The sequence below is a fragment of the Sinocyclocheilus grahami genome, unplaced genomic scaffold (genome assembly GCF_001515645.1).
Source record: "Sinocyclocheilus grahami isolate Dianchi unplaced genomic scaffold, SAMN03320097.WGS_v1.1 scaffold236.1, whole genome shotgun sequence".
Classification (NCBI taxonomy): Eukaryota; Metazoa; Chordata; class Actinopteri; order Cypriniformes; family Cyprinidae; genus Sinocyclocheilus; species Sinocyclocheilus grahami.
Window position 1 is genome coordinate 969,901 of NW_015505415.1, and position 16,528 is coordinate 986,428.

Here is a 16,528-nt window from a genome sequence, read left to right on the forward strand (position 1 = left end):
CTCACACAAACTCACACACACACACACACACACACACACACACACACAAACTCACACACACAAACACACACACACACACACACTCACACACACACACACACACACACACACACACACACACACACACACACACACACACACACACACTCACACACACACACACACACACACACACTCAAAACACACACCAACGAGAAATGTTCGGTGCGTTCATAAACTCTGTTGTTCTGTGGTTAATATCAGTCAAGAGCAAATGAACGGAGACTGAAACAGACACAAGCCATTAGCAGTTAATTTGTCAGTTAATTAAATCGATGTTCATTCAAAAATACATCATTATAACATCTGTAGCGATAAAGCTTCAACATGTGATTGGAACATTAAATCTTCCATGGAACATCTTATAATCTCAATTTAACTGATAGCTCTTGTATTCTGGCTACGATCATTATGTTCCGGGTCAAACTGACCATAACTGGATTCAATACAGTTCAAATATCACACACTTACAATAAATAAAGAAATAAATTCAGGTAAAAGGTAAACCTTTAACATTAATACTTCTCATGTGTAAACATGCAATCTTAAGTTTTTTTTATATATATATATATTAAACAACTATTTAAACATTTGTTTTTCACAATAAGTGAATATTACAATTAGTATTCTAATTTTTAAATTTTTAATTGAAGTGTTTGATTTCATTTTTTATGATTTTGTATCATCATATGTCTCTAAATGATCAATAGAAAACTCAAACTTCTTTTTTAAATTGCTTATAAATACACACTGCTGTTCAAAAGTTTGGGATCAGTAAGATTTTTAATGTTTTTCTTCTTCTCACCAAGGCTGCATTTATTTGATCAAAAATACAGAAAAAAAACTGTAATATTGTGAAATATTACAATTTAAAATAGCTGTTTTCTATGTGAATATCTGTTAAAATGGTACAATAAATTAATTGTCAATTAATTAATAAATAAATTAAAGTCTAATGGTACAATAAACTTTTCCATAAAAACAAAACAGATTTTTTCTGTCTATTATTTCATATAGGCTTAAAAGCACAACAGTGAACATATGGCAAAATATGGTAAATATGTAAATGTTTGTGAAAGCGATGCTGGAGCTGAACTGAGCGAGACTGACCTGAGCTGGAGTTTCTTGCGGTTCACACACATCGCTCGCTGATATCCCTGAGCCACACACACTTTATGACGACTGCACTTCACCTTCTGACACGGATCCTTCGTGGTGTCCAGACCTGCAAAAGACCAACATGTGCATTCAAAACATTCACGCTTAAACGAACGTTGGTAACACTTTACAATAAGGTTCATTAGTTAAACATTAGTTAATGTATAAACTAACATGAACTAACCATGAGCAATACATTTGTTACTGTATTTACTAATCTTCGCTAACGTTAGTTAATAAAAATACAGATGTTCATTGTTAGTTCATGTTAGTTCACAGTGCATTAACTAATGTTTACAAGATATCCACTGTCTGTCTATCTATCCATCTATCTACTATCTATCTATCTATATATCCATCCATCCAATTTAAAAACTGCACATTTTGCAACCCTGACATGTAGACTCAAATAAGAATACTCGCATTTCATTTATGATGGATAAAGTAGCATTTGATTTTCATCTTGTATTGTTCTTCACCAGATGATGATGGAGCAGAGCTTTATAAGCCGGCGTATTTCCAGACGAACACACCTTGTGCATGTTAAAAGCTGATGCAGCTGTCTGGATCTCAGAGATGCTGGATCAGATCCTGCTCTCAGAACCGGCCTGCGAGGAAACTGCGTTCAGCCCAGCTTTTGATGGGCTCGTTGCCTGATTTGCATAATTCTATTAGCAACCCATGCCTGAAAATGCGCGGCGCTAGCAGCAGCTGCAGTGAATTCCTCCTTACTATGTTCAGAACTCAGGAATAATGTTGATCAGATCACACTGTCCTTCCGCTACTGTCTCCTTATAAATGTTACAGGAACGATGCTCTAAATAAAGCAGATTTTACAATCTCATCAAGCATTTTTATGGAAAATCTGTCTCTTTTATCAGTCTGTCATGGTATAGAAAAATAATTCAAGGTCCTGACCTCGGGCTTTTCATGTTTTCTCCCTGTTCTGCCAATCTAACAAATGTAACAAAAAGCACCGTGGTATTATCCTGGTGTTTTTTGAAAGTATATTGATACTTAGTAAATACTATGATAAATGCATATGGTACAGGGTTTACTTTTAATCAATGAATGTCCATGTTATTTTCAGTTGTTTGTGATTGCTGATAAATTCACAATCAAAACACTTTAAAATTACATTGATGCAATGTTTAACCAACCTTTGTCTTTACTGGTTCTATTTAGCTTTCATTTATTTTGATTTTGAGTAATTCTACTATTGCAAATGAGTTGTTTATTTCAGGTAGTTACCAAAACAAAAAAATTTAATGAATGTTAAATTTTTAAAAAAAAATTTACATTAAATTTGTATGTAATATTTATATTTAATTTTGTTTCGGTTATTTGAGTGGTTTATAGTTTTATTTTATTTAAATTAATTTTTTTATTTTATTTTACTAATTAAAATGTCATTATGTTTAAGTTATTAAAAAGTTAGTTTTTCATCTTATATTTTATTTTATTTCAGTTTTATTTCAATTACTGAAAATGACTTTTTAAAAGTTTTATTTTAGTTAACATTAACAATATAGAGGTATCTGTCATGTATACATCTAATAACGTAGATACAGACTTTTGATGATTTTTAATGATCTGCATGTTAACTTCATCAAACTTCATGATGGTTTACACTGATTACACTTTGTCTTTGAAGTCTGTAAAACATGTAAAGATTTGATACGCATTTGGACACCCAGATCTCATCGAGCACTTTTATGGAGAACAGAAATCCTGAGTCTCTTTTCATCTGTCTCAGCACTGATTATGAATAATTCATAACTAGACTAGAGGAGAGAAGAAGAAGAAGGGATGGGGCTGGAAGCAGCATTTCAGCGGAGAATATGCCATCTGTTTTCTGTGTGATGATAAACCCATAAACAAGAGCGCAAACAAACAGCTACAGGCCAAAGACAGAACAACACCACACTAACATCTATTCCCGAGAGAAAACACAGAGAAAACATGTTTCCATACAAATATCAGCCGATATTTGAACAACTGATGATTATTCAGATGAATAACTCATAAACAAACCGTGAAGCTGACAGGATATTTCTGCAGAAATACATCATGTATTATCACGCTGTTGTTGTTTGTCTTTTTCTTCATATTATTCTTTGAAGTACACTAGAATGTAAACACTACATACTGGAAACATTTATAAATCAAAATTCTTGAAAATTACATCGATGAAATGTTTAACTAACCAATTATTTTAAGTTTAAATGTAAATTTTAAGTTTTAGTAATTTTGTTATGTGCTGTTGTCTTTACTAGTTTTATTTCTATTTAGCTTTAATTTATTTCAATTTTAGTTTTATTAGTTTTAACACTTTAATTTAAACTTTATTTCAGCTAGTTACAGGCAAAATTGTTATTTACTTTTTTAAAATGTTTTATAAGTGTTTCATCTAATATTTAGATTTTATTCTATTTATTATATATTTATTATTTTAAAATGTGGAATATTATTTATTAACATTTTAAATAAAATTTTATTATTTATATATTTTATTTTATAAATATATTTTATTTTATTTTATCTATTTATTTTGTTTTATTTTCCATCTAAACTATTTTAAACTTTAAGGCTAGGATTTCTTAAACTTTACTATCTACTTAAAATAATTTAAAGGAAATTACATTCATATACAGAAGCATTTTTCAGCTGATATACAGTATATATATATATATATATATATATGAGTTCATTTGCAAAAACCGATAAACGCTACTTTAAAAAAAAAAAGCACTGATTGCCGTGCTTTATTCTCCACATATAGCGCGATCTGAACCCTAAACACCTTTTGTCAAAAAATCCGGTTTTGTCCACTTTCAAGGCATCGTGAGTTCAGGTTTTACTGCAGAAGCCGATAAGCGCCTTGTTGTTGAACAGAAGCCGATAAGTCCATTTTAGCCAATCAGCGCGCTGTATTCCGGTCAGGTGACAAGGCTACATTCACTCTGAAAATACGCGCTAGCTGAGAGGAGTTTCGTCAAAGCTGACTAAAAGTGATCGAGGATCATTTCGACGAACTTGATGAGCCTGTGATATCTTCTTCAGGGCGAAGAAGGAAAATAAAAGCTGAAACGTTTTCACAGAACCTTGCGAAAGCAGCGCGTTACACTGATGAGGGAAAAGCTCCGTGTAATCACATCCATACAGTTTATGATCACAACAACAACAACGTTTGTCAGGCGTCTACGTTATCATCTGAGGAGATTACAAAGATTAAACCAGTGTTTTTTTAACTCTAAAATATGAAATGTGGAGTTATCGGCTTTTGCTATAAAACAAACTTTTAATATGTAAAAAAAAAACATACTTTCAATGAACTTTAATTTAGTAAATTACCTGTATTTAAGTTATTATTACTTAATCAAAACAACCCAACTGCAATTTGATTGATATTACTTGGAATGTGCAATTAAAAAAAAACGTGATTTCTGAAAAAAAATCGTTTTTTGTAAATAAACTCCTCATATATTTACTACAGAAAATGTATGTCTTTTCCAGAATTGGAAATCACAGTTTTATAATTGCACATTTTGCATGAATGTGAAACCCTGACATGCACATTAAAGTACTGTAATGTTATAATGTGATCTGACTGTACTCTCTCACATATTCACACTAGGGGTGCAACGGTTCAACTTACTCACGGTTCGGTTTGTATCACGGTTTCGGAACGGTTTGGTATGTGCTATGTTTAGGGAAAAAACTATATTGTCAAATAAAAATAATGAAGATAACAAATAATCTAACTACAAGCAACAGCACAAATAAATACAATAGAGCAAAGATACAAATAAAATAAACAGTGCTTTTCAGGTTTTTTAGGTAGGTCTAACATAGTTTTTAGGTACAGAAATTGAATAAAGTAATCAAATGTAAAATAACATTGCATATTTGACTGTATAAATTAAGGATTAATCCTTTTTAAAGTTACAAAAGTTATTCAGTCAAGAGCATTGAGAGATTTCCGTGTTGTTGCTGTTTGATTAATATTAAGAAAGTGCTGTCACTTTAAGAGAACGCACTGATTCCGTAATTTGACCCTTCAAACTCAGCACTTCACAGAGAGCTTAATATTTGCACGCGTTCTGAGACGCTGACGTTTGGATGAGCGCACACACAGATCTTCTCACTGCGAGCAAGCTCACATCTTCTGGCTCTTTAATATTGAAACTGGCCAGGCTTAAAAGAGTTTAGTTTAAACACAGATAGCAACGTGTGCTGTTCAGGTCTCACCTGCGCTATCAACACGTGATGACGGCATAAATTACAGTTATTCCAGCATACAGAACTCGCATTGATTAAAGAGTGATTTGTTTGTTCACGTATTGTTTTTTTCTCTCTCCTTGCTCTTGTTGTAATGTATTGGGAAGCCAGAATTTGTATCCATCAACAGAAACATGCATTAGACGAACTCTAACAAACCATATTACAGATGCATTGTCAGATTTAAGTTGAACTGCGGTCCTAGTGCATGCCGAACCGTGTGTGGAGAATGGTACGGTTCGATTTTTTATCGAGAACCGTTGCACCCCTAATTCAGACAGCACAGTCTCTCCATCATCACGGCTCTGCTGTGGGTTATTATTTCGGTCAAACCCCGTGAGGCGAGTAATGCCTGTGATTTCTCTCTGACCGTGTGCAGGCCATCACATCTCTCCTTCTGCACCGTCGCTCTCGCCTCGAAGCTGTGCTGGAGGTGTTTCCATGGAAACATGAGCGCGCTGCAATTCCTGCGCAATGATTTGTAGCACACTTACAAGCTTCATAGATTTATGAGAGAACCACAGAGAAAGAGGTGTAACGTGTCGAAGGTGTTTGATTTAACACAGGGCTCACACACTAAGCCACCCATCCATCCACATTTACTCTTATTTTTTGGCGTTTTTATCTCATTCTGATTCCTAAAGGCTCACAATGACAACTAGAGATGATTAGATCTTCATATCCCAAGGTAAAAAGATATTTTCACACCAACATGTGGCTGCACAAACATTCATGATGTTAAAACTAAAGCTGACGTTCATTTGGTGTGATCAAGTTTGAAAATAATAATGGGTTCAAATGATTAAGGCATTTAGCGCACCGCTCCGTCAGTGATTTGTCACTGAATGAATCCACAGCTTTGACCAAATCAAAAGAATCAATGATTTAATGACTCATTCATAAAGACAGTGACTGGCTTAGTTTCTAAATGAATCAGCCGTTTGAATGAATCAAGTGAGACAATGATTCAGCGACTCATTCATAAAGACAGTAACTTGGTTTAGTTTCTAAATGAATCAGCTATTTGAATGAATCAAGTGAGACAATGATTCAGCGACTCATTCATAAAGACAGTAACTTGGTTTAGTTTCTGAATGAATCAGACCTTTGAACTAATTGAGTGAGACGATGATTCAGCGACTCATTCATAAAGACAGTAACTTGGTTTAGTTTCTAAATGAATCAGCCGTTTGAACGAATCAAGTGAGACAATGATTCAGCGACTCATTCATAAAGACAGTAACTTGGTTTAGTTTCTAAATGAATCAGCCGTTTGAACGAATCAAGTGAGACAATGATTCAGTGAATCATTCATAAAACAGTAACTTGGTTTGAATGAATCAGTTTAATGAATGATTCAATAACATTTTTTTTGTTGCATATTTAGAGAATCATATTTCATATTAAAAAAAATGTTTTTTATTGAAACAAAAAAAAAAAATTAAAGCTACATTTTCATGAATATTCAATGCTTTATTCAACGCAATAATGACTTTAAATGATCTTTTGGTGTAATTTCTCAGCCCAAATTAATCAAACATTTATCATGTAAACATTTGAATCACTTAACAGCTCTAGATGAAACACTGCTATAGTGTAGACACTAGAGCCAACCATAAATCAGTTCATTTGACCAGAGGGAGCTGCTGAATTAAAGTATGCAAAGCTGCTCTTGTAAAAACCTCTGTGCTCTCAAACAAAAGCCCTTTCTGACCCACGATCTGATGTGTGCTGAGTCCAGCTGGCACGGTAATTACTGCCACGTTAGATAGGATTTCAGACAGTAATGCATAATTGTCTGCAGGTCGTTAAGTCAATATGACAACACTAGTTTAGAGTCATTGGCCAGCAGCAGACAGACACATTCTCCAATAAAGAGCTTTTAGGAATTTAATATAGGCATGAAATATTCACTGTAAGCAGACGTGATTGCACACACATTCAAACAGAGCAGATGAATCCAAATGTTGGTGATAAATATGAAAAATGCAGCCACCAGAAGCAGATCAGCATATTATACTGATTTCTGAAGATCATGTGACACTGAAGACTGGAGTAATGATGCTGAAAATACAGCTGCACATCACAGAAATACATTACAGTTTAAAATATATAAAAATATAAAGCAGTTATTTTAAATAGTAAAAATATTTCACAATTTCACTGCTTTTGCTGTATTTCAGATCAAATAAATGCAGGCTTGGTGAGCAGAAGAGATTTCTTTAAAAATATAAAAAATCTTACTGTTCAAAAACGTTTGACTGAGAGTATGTTATTATAGTAAATTAAACCTAAAAAAAACTTTTTCATTACTTAAAATAAACAAACTGAAATAATATAAAATATAAAAGAAAACAAAAATGCAACTTTATCATTTTGTTTAACTTGGTGTATTAAAAACTGCATTAAAACATGCATATAAAAACTATGTACATATAAAAATAACTACAAAAACAACAAAATTACTAAGACTTTAAAATTAAAAAAAAAAATATATATATATATATATATAACTAATTCATAATATAAATAAAAACTACAATAGCATCTTAATGATAATGATAAGCCGTCTCAACTTTACTTTTAATGTGCTAAAGACATTATCATTATTTCTGGTCATGTCTCCTCAAAATTATTTTAATTTAAAAAAAAAGAAATTACATTTTGATAAAACGATTATTTTTAGTACCATCAAGAACTGTTTTTGCATTATAATATTTTCATGACAATTTTCTCATTATTGTAATGTGAATTTAAAAAAAAAATGTAATTGTAGTACAATTTAGCTTTGTATCAGCTTAAAGGCATTACAAAAAAACTTTAGTCATGTAAAAAGTATTTAGTTAATTATTATAAAAATAAGTATAAATACACAAGATTCATTTAGGCTTCATTTTCTCTGAGCAAAATATTTTTTCACTGATTTTGACGTGACGTGACTTTGCGTTCCTCACTTTCATCAGAAGCCTGTGGACCTTCCAGCGAACGGATGTAGTCCTCCTGAAGAGAAACACCAGAGAGAAATCATTATAATCAAACATATAAAATAACACACATTCAAAATCAGGTGTTTTATCCTGATCCAGGCCAGATGATTGAAACACAGACGTCACACAAACACACATTTACCAACCTCCACTTCCTTCAGCGGCGTGAAGCGGAAAGCAGGGATGAAGATAGAGAGAGAAAATGAGATGTTGGACATGAAATAAGGACACATGAAAGAGGACAGCTCTGCGCTTTGCTTTAATTGTCATCTATTAATATGATCTGGGTGATTATGAGCCGAGGGATTTCACGCAGCGGACAGAGAGTTTCCGGGAATTACATTTAAAAGATACTGATTCAGCAGCAGAGCATATATAGTGGGTTTTTTTACCACGGCAATAATATCTGTTATCAGAAAAGCTCACGCTCAAGTAACAGTAAAAGAAACGGGAAAAAAAGATCTTCAACTTTGCAACTTACAATATTTCAAGGAATATTTTAATTAAAAAAATCCATTCTGACATTACTCCTTATTAGAAATAATTAGTTATCATAAATAAAATAAAATGTTACGGAAAAAAGATCTTTAACTTTGCCTCTGTTCATCTGCAACTCTGAAGTCAGTCAAAATTAAAATTAAATTAAATTTAAAAACAGTAACAAAACTTACAACATTTCAAGGAATAGTGTAATAAAAAAAATACATTCTGACATTATAATATGAAATAATTATTTATCATAAATAAAATAAAATGTTACGGAAAAAGATGTTATTATTGTGCCATTAAAACACTAGCAACACCTGAGACATCTCTACGGTTGCCATAACAACTAAAAGATAAGACCATCCACTGTCTCTGACAGCTACAAGATTTCAGTTCTTATAATGTGTCCTGAATGTAAAATAAACCCCCAGTTACCAGTAAAGTTTTCAGGAGAGCAATTACACACAGCTTTGCATGCACAAGAAATCTGCATAAAGCCCAGCAAAGCTCAAGCCACACCCACTTCCTGAACCGCTTACCATATATGGGCAAAATGTAAGCCAGGGTAATTTTGAAGCCTAGATTTTGAAACATACTACAAAATTTCACTGACTCTTCATCATGGGTGAGGCCGGTTGAGTCTACCTTTGGGACCAACACGTACTCCAGCAATGAAGTGTTTAGCAGTAAACAGAAGAAGAACACAACATATGCTGTGCTACTGAGCACGGATATCAGTTTATAACAGATGCCACATCAGAACATATTCATAAACAACACAATTAGGACACAAAGAGCAACGTGATCCCAAAATGAAGTCATCTCATCACGAATGATTCAGCAGACACAAAAAGACAATCAGGCTTTTAGAAATGACTCACTTTAGCAGTCGAGTTTCTCATTAACACACACAAAACCCAAGAGCACAGACTCTGACGCAGAGACACGTCAGCGGAAAACCAAGAAACATGGGCTTCTGTGTCTCTATCGGTGTGCACGCTTTTCTCTTTCATATTCCACAACAGTTAAAGTGGCTATTAAAATAGCTCTTTCAATTCATAAGCTGGAATCTGAATTGTTCACAGCACACAGATGGCATTTACAGATCTATAAACCGTCACAAACTTTCAAATCAAGCCTTTGCCAAGCCAACATTCAAAGATTATTTTCAAACCTTTCTAGTTAAAAAATTACAATTGCTAGATGAATTTCTTTGCTTTTCAATTCATTTTAATATGACCTGCTTACATTCCAATTCAAAATGCAATTTTCATGTTTGTTACATTTACGTTTATACTTGTTCATTTCGTAGATGCTTTTATATAAAGATACTTCCGAATGAGCAATACTAACCCAAACGATTCATCCAGGGTTTCTGCAGGTAAATGTAAGACTTTTAAGACCTTTGTAAGACCAAAAGAAAACTTAAAGAAAAAATTGAAAGGAACACAGTGTGTAAATGTCTTGTATAAGCAATGCTTCAAGGTTTGATAACACTACTGTCATTAGATACTCATTACTTTTTAATTCATTTCACAAAAACTCTAGAATATGGAAATAACGTTTACTGTATCTTCTGATCTCACTGTAAAAATGTGCTGTTCTTCCTCAGCATTTTTGTCTTGTTTTTCAGTACAAATGTTTAAAGATTCTTAAATCAAGATACATGTACTTCTCTTGTTTCCTGATAGAAGTCTTGTTTTATGAGCAATTGCTCAAAATAAAGTGTTTATAACTAAAACGAGAACAAATATCTGTAAACGTGGAATGAAAACTTTTCTCTTTGAATTTATTTGATTTTTCTGAACCCATCGGCAGCAATTTGTTCTTGTTTTAATCATTAACTCACTTCATTTTGAACAATTTCTCATAAAACACGACTTCTTATTTTGTCATTTTGCTTGTGAAATACGTGTATCTTGATTTAAGAATCTTTAAACATTTGGAAAACAAGACAAAACATTTTCCTCCAGTGAAAAAGTGCATCTGCTGTTGTCTCTCGCATCAAAATCCAGACACATATGTGTTCAGAGCTGTTTAAATGCTGCTTGATCTGTGCAGATTTCTCTCCTGATTCACACCAGAACACTTTTTCACTGAAGGAAACACTATTATGGATTACAGACTCGTATTTTAGTTAAAAACGTCTTAATGCTGGATTAGTTTCAGCTTTTGTCTTCTCCAGATGTTAACTGATGGACTGGAGTGCTGTGGATTATTGTGATGTTTTTATCAGCTGTTTGGACTCTCATTCTGACGGCACCCATTCACTGCAGAGCATCCATTGCTGAGACACTGATGCAGTGCTACATTTCTACAGACCTGATGAAGAAACAAACTCATCCTAATCTGGGATGATCTGAATTTCATACTTTAGGCTCTATAGATTCAAATGGTGCTCAGCAACTATATAAACAATCCTGAACGTAGTCAGAATGAGTCAGAAAAATGAGTTTGATTTTAGACAAGCGTGGAGCCGAATAAGACATTAAAACCTGTAGTGTGTCAATGACAGAACCATAACGCAGTCCTCCAGTTAACCAATCACACCGCTGCTAACCTGATGAGGTTACCCGAGAACAACTACACAGCCCAAATCAAAATCTCTTGCTCTAAAAACACGCACACACAATCTCTGTCACCTGAGTCAGTCCTGCGCTGACGGACGGTTCCCAAGCTGTCTTTCTCTCAAATAAATAAATAAACAAAACGCACAATGTCTGTCTCTGTAGCGCTAACTCATCCAGACAGCAGGGCCTCTGGGAGCAGACCAGACTTCAGCTGTCATTTCTCACCAGCTCTCGCTCGTTTCTCACTCTTTCTCGTCCTAACAGCGTGATGGAGATGAGCTGGGATCATGTGTGGAAAAGAGCAGGAAATGTTTCCTCGCTGATCCGACAAAAAAATCATTTTCAGAGTAATGACTGAAGGCTACACTGTAAAAAAAAAAAAAAAACGTAAGATTTACGGTAAAAAAAAACAGCAGCTGTAGATGCGGAATTTTAGCGTAAAAAATACGGTAGCAACATTTTAGGATTTACAGTTTTAACTTCAATTTACAGTAAGATACAGTAATTTCATGAACTGATATAATGTTAATATACCAACTTATTGAAGTACTGAAATCTGTTTTGTAGCTTTGTAACTTCAACAACAAAAAAACATCAAATTTGAAATGTAACGCAGGGAATTCTGGGAATGTCAATTTACGGTTATTCACTGTAAATTATACGGTCTTTTTCACTTCCAAAAATGGTATACTACCGTAAAATTACATGTAATGTCCAATACAGTTTTTCACCGTATATAGTAGGGGAATTTACGGTTAACCATTTAACAGGTTTTTACTGTAGTATTTTTACAGTCTTTTACCGTTAAATTCACTGTCATTTTTTACAGTGTAGACCATAAATTCAGTGTGTTTATTAACATACATTACTTTTGCAAAAAACAAAGTTACCTGTATATATGTTCACCGTTTTTTCTAAACTGAATTGATCACCTTGAATGATGCTGAGGTGATCGTCATAATGTTATTTTCATAATTTTATTTATTAGTTTAGTTTATTTAGTTTTAGATATTTTAGTTCTTCAACTGAAACGAAAATTTAAAATGTTGCTTTGGCAATTAGCTGAAATAAAGTGTTTTTATGTCACGTTAACATTTATTTCAACAATTTATTTAAAGTTAGAGATGCACTGACATTTAAATTCTGGTCCAACGACTATTGGCATGTTATGTGCAATAAAAAATGCATAACATTAAAAACTAAAAATATATAGTTTTTAATGCTACATCAGCATTTAGGCATCACAACACTATTATGTACAATTTGAAAGATGGACAAATCTGTTCTAATGGAAAAGTAACATTTAAAGTATTTTTGTCAATATACATTTAAGGTACTGTAGATGCATGAGTAATTCCTAACTAAAAATATGTGGGTCCATGTTTCAAATCGATATATTGTGCATCTCTAATCGAAGACTAAAATAATTATGGGAGCGTCAAAGCAACACATTGGAAGACAAGACTGCTATTTGTTGATGGATGGATGGATAGATGGATGGATAGAATAAAAATCCCTTTCATTCTGAAGTTTGCATTGCAGCAGAATAGCAGAGACCGAGGCTAATTTTCACAATGTCTATATCTCAGTAACTCTGTACATCAGGTTTTCTCTTTTTGCTCTTCAACATTTTTTTTTTTAAATCGTCCTCAAAAACTCAATATGATACACTGATTTATTGTTTTAATTTTTATACTTGATTTATCAGTTTGACATTTTTTTGACAGGCTAAAATACATCATAAATACGCATGATATGGCATTTGCTCCACAAAAAAAAAAGAAAAAAAAAACTAAAATCAGTGCCAATGGTTTCCATTGTGACAACATGCCCCGCTGTCAGTAACGGTGGAAACGTTCAATACCATTTCTGTAGTCAAGACTTTTAAAGATATTTGTCGATACAGAAAATTGTATTTTAAAAATACACCTTTAGTTCAGTCAGATTATTTGTTCGGTTATAATTTGAACAAATAGTCGCGAGCGCTGTAAAGCGGCTAAACTCACGTCTCTGAAGCGGCTCCAGTGTTTGACGGTGCGGCTGTTCCGGTGCACGGCTGAGAGCCACTGCTGCTCGGTCTCCTGCGCTTCTCTCGCGCCGCTCAGAGACGCGCTCAGCGTAGCCAGCAGCAGCTGAACAACACATAAACCTCGCATCTTGAGCAGCTTCTCACGAGTAAACACGACGGAGAACCGAGGCGACGGTTTGATCTCTGCTCGGGTGACTGAAGAGAGAGAGAGAGAGAGAGAGAGAGAGAGAGTGTGTGTGTGTGTGTGTGTGTGTGAGTGTGTGTGTGTGAGAGAGAGTGTGTGTGTGTGTGTGTGTGTGTGAGTGTGTGTGTGTGAGAGAGAGTGTGTGTGTGTGTGTGTGTGTGTGAGTGTGTGTGTGTGAGAGAGAGTGTGTGTGTGTGTGTGTGTGTGTGCGCGCATATGAGAGAGAGAGAGCATCTGACCTCTCTCTTTCTCTCTCTCGCTATATAATATATTTGTGCTGTCCATTGCTATGGCGCAAGAGCGTTCCCTTTATAATCATCACTAAAAGCTGTCACTCATCTTAGCGATATCACAAAATTACATTACAATCAATTAAAGGGGTGGTTGATTGCGATTTCACTTTTTTAACGTTAGTTAGTGTGAAATGTTGCTGTTTGAGTATAAACAATATCTGCAAAGCTGAAAGTTCAATGCAAACGGAGATATCGTCTTTTAAATTTCTGGCAGTTTAATGCCTACAAAACCGACTGGTAGGGACTACAACGAGGTACTTCCCGGGTGTCTTCTAACGATTCTAATGGATTCACAAGTTTCAGAATCAATGATCTAAAGCAACAGTTCTTAATACTGTTCCTCGCGTCCCCTGCTCTGCACTCTCTCTCTCTCTCTCTTTCTCTCTCTCATTCAGCTCATCAGCTCAGTGAATACACTTATTTTCACATACTATAGCAATGTATTAATAATAATATTTTAATAATGAACTGTATTAAAGCTTTAATCAGGATAAACCCGTATATTAAAAGCTAACATAAGCAGTAGCATTTACAAATAACAGCGTATCTAAAAGTATGAGACAACAACAAACAAAAAACACAGGCCTACCATTAAAAGCCATGCTTGCACAGGTTCTGCACGATCCTCTTCAATAATATCCTCTGCTTCTCAATCGAGCTCAAACTGATAACGATATTAACGACGCCGTTGTTTGTCATTGACGTTATCAATACAACCGGAGCACGCTATGTTGAGGGGCGGGACGTCTAGACGCACACTAGAGGCAGTTTAGCCAATCACAACACACTGGGCCAGCTAACCAATCAGAGCTCATCGCCTATTTCTGAGGGAGGGGCTTCATAAAAGAAGGAAATGATCAGCGCGTTCAGAGGAGAAGGGACAGAGCGGTGTGGAATAAAGGTCAATTATGTGAAAAATAATGCTTTTTTTAACAAACGAAGCGTTAACACATGTTAGACTGCACCCCATAAACACAATCAAGCCTAGAAAAAAAACACTGAACCACCCGTTTATGTTCTTAACGCTGCACAGTCTCTTAATGAGATGATTCGTGCGGAACACAACACCTGAACAAAAACTCTGGCGATTTGAGCTGTGAGTGGATTCTAATTTCAAGGCCTCTGATTGGCTGTTGGGTTAAAAAAAATCAACAGATACGTCTGTGATTGGCTATATTTCTCAACGCTGCAAAAGATATTGAAATAGAAACCGATCTCCAGAGCGCAAACCATAAACTACTGGATTGTTTGCCAAATCTGCCATTATTACAGCATTAAATGAGGGCGCTATTGATTTCGTTTGAGGGTGTTTAGCACCCTCGTCGAACCACGCCGGTCTTCTGGACGCTGCGATGAACAAAAAGAGCAATTAACAGCATTTAGCCAATATGAAATTGCAATTTGTTACATTATCAATAGCCCCTTTCCCACATATAGACTTTACCGGTAAATTACCGTTAAGAGATCATATTTGAAAAAATACGGCTGCATGAATGCGAACATTTGACAAAAAAACTAAACAATGACCGCGGATACCCCTCCATGAGTACAAGCCATTTAGAGGTCATTTCCGGTTAAAGAATTTACCGGTATTTTGAAACTGATGTGTGAATGGTGCTTTACCGGTAAAAATACGGAACGCCGTTGCCTGTGTGAACAGAGCATTTTTGTATTCACTGGTAAAGTCGTTCTGGTAATTTTACGGTAATTTACAGGTATTACTGTGTGAACGGGGCTTTACTGTCAGTTTTGATCAGATCAATTCGATTTGTCATCAATTAATGTTGACATTTAGGAAATAGTGTCTTTTACTGGATTAAAAATGCACAAAAAATAGCATGATTATTATATATATATATATATACACTACACACACACACACACATATATATATATATACATACATACATATAATATATATAAGACATACATGTATAAAATATATACATTTTATACAAAAATACACTATTAAATACTATGATATTAATACTATTGATGCTACTATCAACCAAGTGGGCAGATCACAAATATCACCATCGTCTTTAAAGCCGTGCATTATTTGATCAAACAACAGCAAAACTGTTTAATTCTATTGCATCCGATTCCCAGAGGTTCAGATATTCTGGCGCAGATGCGGAGTATAATTCAGAACTGTAATTATAATATTTGTGATGGAAGGACACAGCTGCAGAACTCATCAGGATTCGTGATGTCACCATAAACCATAAAAAAAATTATTACTTGAAATAAGTGTTAACTGACATAATATAAATTATATATATTCAAAAAATTTAATTAGGCAAGGCAACATTTCTTATTTAGTTTAACTTACTAAAATAACTAAAACTAAAATAAAAATTATAGAGACATATTTATAACAAAAAATTTATAAAAAAAAAAAAGACAAAAAATATATATTTTTAAATCAAATGAAATTAGCATATATCAAAATTTATTTAAAATATTAATAAAAATATATATATTTCAATAATAAACACACG

At 34.1% G+C, this 16,528-nt stretch overlaps 1 protein-coding gene across 1 annotated transcript in view; it reads right to left on the reverse strand.

The window, feature by feature from the left end:
• The window catches only part of LOC107597772 (testican-2-like), a 22,552-nt gene extending 8,767 nt beyond the window's left edge, over positions 1-13,785 (reverse strand). The window contains exons 1-3 of the mRNA XM_016288953.1: positions 13,528-13,785; positions 8,433-8,478; positions 1,150-1,264 (exon numbers count right to left, since the gene is read on the reverse strand). Of these exons, the coding sequence (XP_016144439.1) occupies positions 1,150-1,264; positions 8,433-8,478; positions 13,528-13,677 (311 nt within the window). The 5' untranslated portion in view covers positions 13,678-13,785. The remainder of the gene's footprint in view (positions 1-1,149; positions 1,265-8,432; positions 8,479-13,527) is intronic.
• Positions 13,786-16,528: the final 2,743 nt, after the last annotated feature.